Below are 12,280 nucleotides of genomic sequence, written 5' to 3' on the forward strand. Positions count from 1 at the left end.
GAAGGGGCCTGGAGGAAGCAATGGCGTCGGCATGCCCAAGAAAGGTGACCAGTCAAGAGGGGGCGCTCATTCCCCGGCGCCCCACAATCTGCTAAAGCGAACGGGGAAAAGCAATCAAGGAGACCCAAAGCGATCGACGTCCGCCACTGTGCGGCTGTGCCCGGGCCATTCCTTCCCTGCCTGCCTGCTGGCTGCTGCCGCCGCGGTTGCTTTGATCCAATGCAACGTCCACAAGCAAAAGCAACAGCACACAGGCCACAGGGGACACAGGGAGTGAGAGTGAGAGAGATGCCAGGGCCAGGCGGCTGCTGCAGACGTTATTCCAAGCTCGCATTGAACTGCTCCAAAGGAATCCCAAAGCACCAGCCTTTCTCGCGGTCCGATGCGTTCAAAGATCTCTGCGAAAACAAAAGAATGAGGAGGGAGTGGGAAAGGAAAGATGGGGCGGCATCATCATGCCATGCCAGCAGCTGAAGCTGAGTGGAGTCGGCTCGAGCACTTGGCTTGTGAAAAAAAATGCAAAGGAGTTGCTCGGTTCAAATCGGCGCCTTCGGCTGCTCCCATCATAAAAGGACCACACACTCTCCTTGGTGCCCAAGAGAGCGACACCCGAACGGCCGAACCATTGCTTAGAGTGACCATTTGTTCGAGGGAGAGCGTGGGTAGTAGTAGCAGCTTGAGAGAACTAGCTGAGAGAACCAAGGACATGGCTTCCTTGCCTGATCCCACGGTGTACTACCCCACGTCCAACGCCATCCTGCGCGCGCAGCCGTCCACCGCCGCGGCGTCCAAGGGCTCGTTCGGCCCGGTCTTCGCCGTGCTCGTGGTGATCTCCTTCCTCGCCGTGGCCGCCTGTGTCGTCGGCAGGCTGTGCGGCCGCCGCCTCTCCAGGAAGAGGGCCGCCGACCAGGACTTCTACGCCTCCGACGCCGTTGGGGGCGACCTGGAGAAGGGCTTCGAGATCAAGTACCCGACGATGAAGCCCATGGCGAGCTCTCGCGCCATGATCCACGACATCGACGACGGCTTCGAGATCAAGTTCGCGCCGGGGAAGCCTGCGGCGTGGAAGAACGACAGCAAGGCCGACAACAAGGGGCGTCAGCATCATGGCCAGGTCCAGGTCCAGGGCCAGGGCCAGCATCTGCATCAGCAGCCCCAGCTCGTTGGCATTACCAAAGGCTACGCCGTGCCGAAGGAGTACGCGGGCTTCAGATACCCTGTTGAAGCCGTGGTCAGGCAGGGGCAAATAAGGGGCGGGGCATTCATTCCAGCAAAGCCTGGCACATGAACATATAGCAGCAGCTTAGGTTCACAACTCGATTGATGCATCACAATATGATACGTACAATCTCTCATCATCCCTCGGGCGAACGATAGCGTTTTCATCTTCACTCTAGTTTTGGGGCGCAGTGTGCAAAAGTTCCCTCCGCGAACTAGTTCCAGGCACTTCCATATCGTATTTTGTACATTAACCCATTATAAGCAGTGAAGAATATCTCATTCTCCAGTGACATGGCTTGAAAGCATCAATCGTCGACAGGGTCCTGTGGAGCTTCAGTAGCATTCCGTTTTATGGTGATGACGGGGCATTCTGCATGCTTAACGCAGAACTCGCTCACCGTACCCACGAAAACCCTACATACAAAAGACCATTCAGATTCGGTGCAAGTAAATTTCCTGTAGATTTTTATTACTGGAGTTAACCGTAAATATAGTAGTAGGATCCAGATGAATATGATGCTCTGATGAATAGACTATGGCAACAAACTTTGCTAGTGAATTTCTCATGCTTATACCTACTGTGCATATGTTTCCATCATCTAGTTCATAGTGACTGAGCAATACCATGTGACACCATCACCAACAAGGTAAATAAATTGACTGACGAAAGAGTTGCAGAGAAGTCATACATGACTAAACGAAATGAGATCCCAAATGCACCTTCAAACGGGATAAAAGTAATGAATCAGTCTATATAATTAATCTTGCCTCTTGCTGATCAACATAAATAAGGTATTCTTTAAATTATATTGACTAAAGTGTGATGAAAAAATCGTCAAGACTCGCCAGAAATTTAGCAAAGTAGATGAAAGGTGTCAATGAGGATTACACAACTAGTTCTAGACAAACTGACATGACATATCAGGAGATATAATCAGCCCTACATGCATAGGCTACTAAATTGCGAGATCTTTCTATTAGTACATTATCCGAAAGTATATCAAAGGAGTGTTTATTATTAGGATTAGTGCATATGGCTTTCACAGTAGGCACACTACACTGCTTATTGATTTGTACAGCACAATCTTATCTAGGGTGCACGAATATCAAAAGGCATTGGCATAATCATATGAGGGCACTACAACATGCATGCACACAAATAATAATAACACAGAACAGCATCCTGTATTCACGAAAGTTGAGAAACATACTATCGTGAGATGATTTGAGCACCAACACAACCAAAGAGAAAAGGATGACAGGATCATAACAAAGGTAATAATTACACTTCAGTAGAAGCAGCATGGCAAAGTAAACAAAAGAAAGTGTCCTGTTTTTCCTTTTCATATATGGTACCTTTTCTATTTCAAAATATTGTGATGAAAAAAAGTTGTTTGTATGCTTGGTGACTGTTTTGGTTTTAAACTACTTAGATTCCATTGTTAAGGAAAATAAACGGGCAGACCCAATGCCGGAGGCTCCCACATGAGTGGGGTCTGGGGAAGGGAAAAACCGAGGAAGCCTTCCCTCCGCAAAATCTGCGGAGAGGCTGCTTCGAACACGTGACCTGGTGACTCAGTGAGACAGCTCTCACCACTGCACCAGGCCTGCCCTGTTTTGGAAAATATTATGCCTTATTTTTTTACAAGATAATCCCTGTTACAGAGGATGATGTGCAACTCAGGGCAATGGGACAACTCAAAAGAGTCCAATGGTATTAGATAAAGTATTACTGGAGCAAGAAAGATTTCTAGGTCACGACAGACCTTATTAGTTTATTCAGAAATCACATTCAGTACCTTACAAGGCTAAAGTGTATATATCATTCTAATTTCTAAGATGTTACACAAATATCATACCACCAATTGACAGTTCACAAAAACATAGGATTTCACGTTCGAATGCTCTTATCTACAACTGACATGTTACAGTCAGGTTCAACAAATTCAACATTAACTGTGCTTTTAGATGTTAGCTGCAATCCTTTTCTTAACTGACATGTTACAGTCAGGTTCAACAAATTCAACATTAACTTGAAGCTTCTAATGCAATATGCAAACTTTCGTGGTTTCTGCCCACTTTCCTAGGTTTCCCTAGAACTATATAAGCAAAATACTCAATACAATTTACAAAAAGAGGCTAACTAGTTAGCATCTGACAATATTAAAATGAATACTGATTTTTAAGAATAATCGCTCAACAACCTGAAAGCCATATGCTTTTGAACAACTTGCAAACAGAAAGAGGCTATATTGTGCTGACAGGTTTATTTTGTTTTGAAATAGAGCCATATTAAGTCCACTAGAAAAAGCGCACCATTTTCCTAGTGCTACATCAAAGGTACTAAATAATAGAGGCAGAGAAAAGCAAGATGATGATAATTGCTGCTAGTAACCACCAGACCTGTTCATATGATGGGCCAACTGGCCAAGCCCAAGCCCAAGCTTTATTGGGACTGGCCAGACTAAGCTTGAGGCCAGGCACAGATCCCAGAAAAGCCCAAATATTGATATGTTTAGTTTTAGATAAAAAAAACTCATTGTATTCCATATTTCCGGATCCTATTGGTAAGTGCCAAAACATTTTATTTACTGTTTCTCGAAATATATTGGTAAAAGCTAAATCATGCTGGGCCTCAACTACAATTAAATCAAGTGATCAAGCAACAACAAACACATTTAACCATAGATCCTTGGATAATCAAAGCGCAAGGTAAATGTAAGAGAGATGGAACACAATGAGCAGGGAGCAGCATAATGTGGGAGGTTGAATTACCGCATCATGCATTTTTCTGTATATGCCATTCTGAATAAAATGCTGTGCAATAATGGCTGAAACACTGAGTCATGCTCACATATATTACCTCTGAAATGGCCCAAGGCCCCTACTTCCCACAACTAGAAGGTCAGGCTGGACTCTCTTCACTTCGCTGCATATAACCTCCTTTGGATCCCCATGTCTGATCCATGCCTCGCATTTTATCTGCAACAAAAATTAGACATGAAGACCATTATACACCAAAGAGGCGATCGTTGCCAGATGGAGCCTTCACAACAGATGAAAATCAGTAAACTTTCTGAGCAATAACCAAGTTCAATTACCCCTAACTGATGGCATTGGTTTACAAAGTACTCAAGCAAATGAAGCCCTCTTATCTTGTCTCTCCGCTTCATTTGGTGGAAGTCCTCCGGTGAAGCATAGATGCTATCCATGTCATCAAATCCTTTTGATTGGCATCAAAACAAAAAAAAAGGTCTTGTATTAAGACACAAAATAGTGATGCATTAAAGTTTCGGGCAAGTATCCAATATTCACCCATTGTACAGAAAGATAAACTGGGAAAAATATTTGAAAACCACTAAGGATTAATGCATGTTCCAGAAATCTTGTTTCAGTTCATACGCTGGACAATGGGGAAAACACAAAAGGTTACCAAAGTTCATTGGATAAATAATTAACTGATTTATGAACTACTGCAACAGAAGATCCTGAACCCAATGTCATATCTAAGGAAGTTAGTAGTAATCTAGTAGATGAATCGTGTTGTCCAGTACAACATCAGTCTCAAACTAGCTGAGTTTGTAATGAATCTTTTACTGATCAGGAGTTCAGAACCAAACATATAAAACACATCAGACCTAAGCCTAAAAAATCCCCAACCCATGTACCATAAAATATGTCTGTTCTAACTTTATTGTATCAGCTATACAATGCTCTAACATAAAATCTGTGTAAGAGCAAAAGAAGCATTCAGTCCACATATATAATCACTGATTTTCTTCATCTTGCAGTCTAGGCGTCTAGCGCAGATGGTAGAGCAACAGCAAAAGAAAAGATATGAGAACAAACAAAGCAAAGAAATTAAGGCACCGAGAGAAGTGCCATATAAACATCCATGATGCAGGAATCCTCTGTTCAGTTTCTCGTATCAGCTAAAGTGCATCATGATCCCCCTAAAAAAAATCCTAACAGACAGGATTTTTGACACAGAGAGCTATTGATCTCAAAATGGGATGAAAAGATGGTATAAGGAAATAGGGTACAAGAGGTAAATGCTGCTGCCACAGTAACAATTCTCAAAAAGGCCAGAAAGAGTAAAAGAGTTGCTAACAAAATTCTTGATAGCAGAAACAGAGCAAAGTGATATGGTATACAATGTCTCAAAGTAAAGGAAAATCATATGGCGCCCAGGGGGGCTGGAGCCCTCATTAGCTAAAGGACTAAAATACCATGTTACAATGTTTCAAAAATCATCACAAAAATCATGTATGTAGTACACCTAAAGTTAAGTGTAGCCACAACAATTCAGATTGAAATTCATCTTTGATGCTGAGATTAAAAAAACAGAAGTGTCACTGTCAGCACATGATGAACAGTGCCAGGTTGATTGCTTGTCTATTTTGTTTCTTGGTATCTAGGATGAATTTCAAACTGAATTGTTGTGGGTATACTTAACTTTATGTGTACCACATACATGATTTTTGTGATGATTTTTGAAACATTGCAACATGGTATTTTAGCTAACGAGGGCGCCAGCCCCCTGGGCACCAAATCTGCAGTCCAAAATAAATAGGTGTACGTTGTTAGGTTATTGGAAGCCAAGCTGGACAATATCATGTGATCTGATGACAAAGGGATGGTCTGAAGGAGGTAAACAGAAATCAGAATGGAAGCCCGTTGTAAGGGCATTATTAATGCAGTTGGAGATGAGAACAACAAGATGCACACAAGCACAAGCAGTAGCACGATACTACCTATCCGATCACAAACAAACAATACCATGTTCCTGTATGAAAGAGTCATATTTACAATATCATTAAGCATTTGCCTACATGAATGATTGTATTACAAAATATTGCTTCAAAATAACATAAACATCCACATATTAAAAGCACTCTTTCTCAAAATGTCATCCTTGCCCCAAAAAACAAATACTAGTACAAGGAGTCCGCATTTTGTCAAAGTAGAAACTGAGGGGCATATTTTTCCAGTTTATTTCAACCAACAGGCTAGTCCTGCATATATCATTTCGAGTAGAGAGAAACTCTACAGCCATACAAGTATACAATTTCTGATACACCAGCATGCCATCTTAACCATAAGAGACAAACCATTTAGGATCAAGGAAATTGTCAGAACAAATGTGCTGATTCTTATCTCTAACTTGCTGAAAAATCAAATGATGAAATTAGCCAACAAAGACGAGATATTCGACGCAGCAGCCAACAATTCTAATCCAGGTATGCCAAATCCAGAATTCAGATGCCAGGCCACCTAACAGTAACCAATGCAACATAGTCCAAACAGACTAGAACCTAACTCAAGAGATCATAACATTGGCTAGTCCTGAAACAGAACAAGTTACACAAAAAAGTTCCTAGCCATAGAGCACACAGAAAAAATTGGATGCTGTAAGCGAATACGATGACTCAACACATCAGAAGATAAAATCAAAACTGTCATACACAGGTGATTTTTTTTTTTTTTTTTTGTAAAAAGGTATTGATGCGGCATTTACAGAAATAATCCTTGCTATTAGCGAATGTCATGTTGCCGCCCTTTCCATTGTGGAAAATTTTGCCACATGGCTTGGCGATTGGATATCATTTCTGCAATTTCGTCGATCTTAAGATTATTTTTGTAATTGCTGGAGCAAATGATTTTTTGAAAAAAAAATCCTACGCAAGCTGCAACGTTTCGCGGATTAATCTACATAATCAGTGAGCTTGCAGTAAGGACAACATTAACCAATACTATCAGTGCGTGGCTACCCGTGCACGGGGGAGAGCTAGTATCCACAATTCCACACAGCACACATCGAGACATGCCCAAATCACATACTTAATCGGTACCAACGCGAACGCGTGAATGGAGGGAGAAAACACACATTTCGCGTGATTTCGCGAGTAGCACGCGCGCGGCATAATAGCGGAGCAAGTCACAGGGGCACCGGGGCAAGCGAGTGTACTTACCGTCCTCGTCGGGGACCTGAACGTGGATGAAGAGGAAGTGGAAGCCCCCGGGGTTGGAGCGGACGAGCTTGGAGAGCGTCCAGTCGAAGGCGGTGCGGCAGCTGATGGAGGGGTGCGGGTACCCCTTGAGCGACGACTCGTTCACCGCCATCATCACTCTCGTCGGCGCCGTCGAGTCCGCCATTGCAGCGCACGCACGCCTCGCTCGCTCGCTCGGGCTGCCTTCCTCGTCAAGAAGAGGAGATGTTTTGGGGAAATTTTTGAGCAGATGACAAAAGGCAGGCCCACCTATTTCTTTCTTCACATCGGCAAACGTAATCCCCTCATTTTGCTAAGTCTACGCTGGCATCAACCAAACAAAGCCGCCTCGAGCCCTCGGGGTCCGAATCTTCTTCCGTTTCTTTTCCTTTGTTAGGGTAACGTCACTTTTTTTTTTCGGGACACAGTAGTCAATCGCTAAATATTTGCCAAACTAGAAGACCGGTTGGTTATAGACCGACAGTATCATGCATTGTCACATATTTAAGAGGACGTTTTTATTTATATAAGAGGAAGTTTTATATTAACAATTTAATACAGAGTCTAAGGGGTGTTTGGTTTCTACATGTTCTCGTAAAATTCATGTCACATCAAATGTTATAGACACATGTATGGAGTATTAAATATAGACTAATTATGAAACTAATTACACAGCTAGTGACTAATTTACGAGACGAATCTTTTAAGTCTAATTAGTCCATAATTTGACAGCGCGACGCTACAGTAAACATGTGCTAATGATAGATTAATTAGTCTTAAAAAACCGTCTCGCAAATTAGCCTCTATCTATGTAATTGGTTTTGTAATTAATCTATATTTAATGCTCCTTATTAGTATCTAAATATTCGATGTGACATGAATTTTAGGAACGACTAAAGAACCAAACAACCCCTAAGTTTATCATAGCTTATGCCGCTTCCTCAAAACAGATTAAAAAAACTGAGGCCACGTTTGATACACATAGCTAGCTACTAATTAGGTATTATCGATGAAGAAAGTGACCAACACATAAATATTTATAGTTTTGTCGTACGTTGTGATCGGATGTGGCCTAACACTCAATGACACAAGGTTTATACTGGTTCAGGCATTGTGCACTACGTCCAGTCTGAGTCGGTCGATGACTTTATTCCTGAGTCCAAATGCTCGAAGTTTGCTGTGTGGTTACAAACGAGAAGGAGAAATATGGGGGTACAAGAGGCCCGGTCCGACTCCGGTCTGAAGGGCCGAGAGCAACGAGAGCTCCTGCGTGCGCTGAATATTCGAGCGTGTGCTCGAGGTTTGAACTTGGTGGTTCTGTTGTTGTGTGTTGAATCGATCGAGAGTCGTCCTTATTGGGAGAGAGTGCATTCCCTTTTATAGATGAAAGGGACGGCCTTACAAGCGAGAGAGAAATAGTACGTATGCTACTAAGTCTTGTTGCCTAAGCCGTCGGGTATAAGATAATTATAGGCGCCCACAGTATTGTTGATGTCAGACGCATGTGGGAGGTTTTCACCGTGGTCACCAGGTACGGTAAATGCCGGCGTCCACAACACTGTGGATGCCCAGATACATGTGGGAGCCCTATACCGCGTTTGCCTGGTATGGAATTGGATGGTGCCCGCAACACTGAAGGGTAAATGTCGACGCCCTCAACACTGTTGGGGTTCTGACATGCCTGTAAGGTTGCAGGGTGCCCTTCTGCCATGCCCTGTTGGTATTGTCCTGCAGGTGTATAGGGTACGGTCCTCGGTATTGCTGTTGACTTGAGCGTCCTGCTTTACTTGCTCCGCCCGTTTCCTGGTCCTCACCGGGCGGGCGTCCTCGGTCGGTTGGTCCCAATCGGCTCCGACCGCGTCAGTCGGAGAAGAGCTATAAGCAGAGGTTCGGTGCATCCCCGGTCGAAGACGCGGGTCGGAGTCGGAAGCGGCGTTTGGCCAGGCCTTCCGATCGGAGAGACGGGCCGGAGTCGGAAGCGAGGCCTTCCGGTCGGAGAGGCGGGCCGGAGTCAGAAGCGAGCGTTGTTCCTCCTTAGCCAGGCGTTCCGGTCGGAGAGGCAGATCGCTCTTCTGGCCTGTCGTTCAGGTAGTCTTGGGCCGGCCCAGGAGTTACGCGTTGTTCACGACGTCGTCTGCTGGGTTGAGCCTTTGCTAGGAAGTCGGTCCATGAGGAACCCCGGTTTATGAACCCGAAGGTATAAACATTAATTCAAATTAGCTTGCTAGCTAGCTAGTTAGCTAAAAACTAGTTGAAGACTTTGCTAAAAATTAGTTCTTATTTTTGGATGCATTAGAACTAATTTTTAGCAATCTATTAATTATCTCTTGTATCTAAATAGGTCTTAAATTTATTCAATTGGTAAAATTCTAGATATACGAATACAATTAGTAGCAAACAGTGAATGGGTTGCAAAGGCTCATAGAATGGGATTCAATATATACATAGATCGTATAAATACAACCATTAATATTATTTTTCTATTTCTATTAGAACGTAATTGATTCCGTTTGGTCATGTTTCTGTTTTTATTTGATTCGTACATTTAAGATATGATATAACTTGCTTCGTAATATAGCAGAGTACACAACATAAAAGAACCATTTTCTGGTAGTTTTATATGTTAGGCCATGTTCGTTTTACTGAAAAGCCATGGTTTGAAATATTGTTCGCTGATTCATCGTGAGAGAAAAATAATGTTTCTTCGCTGAAACAGTACGACTCATGAAACAAGCGAACATGCCTTAATATAGCAATAACCATCCCTTGGGTATCGTAAAACAAAAATTAAATTATATGATAGTAAGTTTTTTTGCCTGGAGTACAGTTACAATAGATGTGTTTTGATTCACTATTTATAAGATATTGTTGTAGTATTATTATAGACACATTAATCGAGTTTTGATGTATAATAAAGGTGGCAGGAGAGAAAGCATAAAATAGGGTGTTACAATGCCTTTTCTTTTTTTTTCCTTGCTTCCGTGGCAGCATCTGGTTGTATACAACATCATAGTTTGTCGAGTTCTTTTGTCTTATATAAAAAAATACAAATCTAGATTTGAACAAGTCAAACTTATTTAAGTTTGATCAAACCTATTGAAGATATTGTCAATAATTATGTCTTCAGATGAGTTTAATTTATTATAAACACCTTAGTTGTTAGTATGGAAATTAATGATATAAGCATGGGAAATATGAGATTAGCATGTATTATTAGTTTCTTTCACACCATGTTCGCTTGTCTTATAATCCGTACTTTTCGGCTTGTTTTTTCAACCCGAAGAGTGTTTTTCTCTCGCAACAAATCAGCCAGAACAGTGTTTCAGTTTATTTTTTAGCGAAGCGAACGGGACCTAAGGCTCTTATGCAACTGTTTCTTTCTTTCTTAAGTTTCTTTATCACTAGTATAAAATCATTTTTAGATGAGGTCAAATTCGATATATAGGAACTGTTGTTTCAACCGTCACGGTGACACCGATCGTAAAAACAACTGATTTCTAGTGGCGGATTAACTACCGACTCTAAAAACTAATTTCTAAGAGCGGGTGTGTTAAATCAATCGATGCTAAAAATGCATCTTTACAAACGGTGAAGTTCAGTCAACCCATTCTGAAAATACATATACAGAGTCGGACCTCTTAAGCAACCGGCGCTGAAAATGACTTTTGGGAATAAAAAAAAGCTCGTCGCGCAGCTACAATCGTCGGCGCCGCACCGTAGAGCTGCCACATCAACCAGTGCCGGCGTGCCGCACCGCCAGCAATGCAAGCTACAACAGCCAGCGCCGCAATGTAACGATGCACCCGGCCAGCACACCGGCGCCAAACCGCCACACGCGGCCCGCTCGCTAGCGCCGCTGCCCTGCCCGGCAAGCACACCGACGCCCAGCCGTCACACACGGCCAGCTCGCCGTTACCGCACTGCCGCGCCCGGCCAGCACACCGGTGCCAAGCCACCACACACGGCCAGCTCACCGTCGCTGCTCTGCCGCGCCCGGCCAGCTCACCGTTGTCGCACTGCCGCGCCCAGCCAGCACACTGGCGCCAAGCAGCCACACACGGCCAGCTCGCCGTCGCCTCTCTGTCGCGCCCGGGCAGCACACCGATGCCAAGCCGCCACACCCAGCCAGCACACCGATGCCGAGCTCACCGTCGACGCATTGGGCCACACCGTCGTCATGGCTGCCGCACCTTCATCCAAAGAACGAACAAGAAAGGGAGAGAGAAGAGAGGAGGTTGGAGAGAGTTCGAGAGATGAGAAGAGATAAGGTTGTTGTTGATCTGCGTGAGAAGATAAGGATGCAGCTGGGAAGAGATCAAGATGCGTGGGTCCCATGCACATGGGTATTGAAAACCAAGTAGTACATGTTCAAACTGCTTGCGCGCGGATAGTTTTCTCTCCCGTGAAATTGCATCCTTAGAAGCGGATCTAAAACAATTGTTGCTAAAAATAGATCTCCTTTAGGAGCGATTTTGTAGAGAGAACTGCCCCTAAAAATAAATCTTCAGAGGCGGTTCTCTTAATATAACCGTTCCTAAAAATAAATCTATTTTTAAGGCGGTTTTCATAATAGAACCGCTCCTGAAAATTGATCTTCAGAGACGGTCACAAAGCTACGATACCCCCAGGCGCGGTTAGAGGCAGCGTGCTAGTTGAACTGCCTCTAATTGAAAAGTGTGCGTCGCTAAAAATAGTTTTTGTGCTAGTGTATGAAACATATTCTTATACCTACAGTCGTACACACAGTGTGACACAAACGAATGAACAACCACATACTTTGTTGTAAAAAAACACATACTTAGACACTCATAACAAAGCATATAATTTGAACCATGGTGAACACGATCGATCATAAAAAATCAACGAACAAAGCTCTCTCGTTAAGGCCTTGTTTGGATACACATCTATCAACATCAATCCACACGCGTTGAAGTGGATTAGAGTGGAACTTAAACTAAGTTCCACTTCAACCCATGTGGATTGAGGTGGATATACGTGCATCAAAACAAGGCATAAATGTTAGTTTAAGCAATCATATGCTATATACACATTTAGCACTTATATAATTA

The 12,280-nt window shown here is 43.3% G+C and overlaps 2 protein-coding genes across 2 annotated transcripts; one reads left to right on the forward strand and one right to left on the reverse strand.

Moving 5' to 3' along the window:
- Window positions 1-614: 614 nt before the first annotated feature.
- LOC136464260 (uncharacterized) lies at window positions 615-1,288 on the forward strand. Its single transcript, XM_066463224.1, has one exon. It carries the CDS (start codon window positions 707-709, stop codon window positions 1,286-1,288), a length of 582 nt encoding a protein of 193 aa, XP_066319321.1. The 5' UTR covers window positions 615-706.
- Window positions 1,266-7,438, reverse strand: LOC136464261 (universal stress protein A-like protein). Its single transcript, XM_066463225.1, has 4 exons — window positions 7,194-7,438; window positions 4,323-4,444; window positions 4,085-4,203; window positions 1,266-1,635 (listed from the first exon to the last, which is right to left on the reverse strand). Exons 1-4 carry the CDS (start codon window positions 7,375-7,377, stop codon window positions 1,527-1,529), a joined length of 534 nt encoding a protein of 177 aa, XP_066319322.1. The 5' UTR covers window positions 7,378-7,438; the 3' UTR covers window positions 1,266-1,526.
- Between the last annotated feature and the right edge of the window lie 4,842 nt (window positions 7,439-12,280).

The sequence above is a fragment of the Miscanthus floridulus genome, chromosome 7 (genome assembly GCF_019320115.1).
Source record: "Miscanthus floridulus cultivar M001 chromosome 7, ASM1932011v1, whole genome shotgun sequence".
Classification (NCBI taxonomy): Eukaryota; Viridiplantae; Streptophyta; class Magnoliopsida; order Poales; family Poaceae; genus Miscanthus; species Miscanthus floridulus.

What these genes read in the sequence shown, in the direction of transcription:
- LOC136464260 (XM_066463224.1), top strand. Translation starts at nt 707, where the DNA reads ATGGCTTCCTTGCCTGATCCCACGGTGTACTACCCCACGTCCAACGCC.
- LOC136464261 (XM_066463225.1), bottom strand. Translation starts at nt 7,377, where the DNA reads ATGGCGGACTCGACGGCGCCGACGAGAGTGATGATGGCGGTGAACGAG. An exon ending in TCAGGTCCCCGACGAGGACG is followed by an intron (nt 4,445 to 7,193) that starts GTAAGTACACTC and finishes GCCAATCAAAAG; the next exon opens with GATTTGATGACATGGATAGC. An exon ending in GGCCTTGGGCCATTTCAGAG is followed by an intron (nt 1,636 to 4,084) that starts GTAATATATGTG and finishes TTTTGTATGTAG; the next exon opens with GGTTTTCGTGGGTACGGTGA.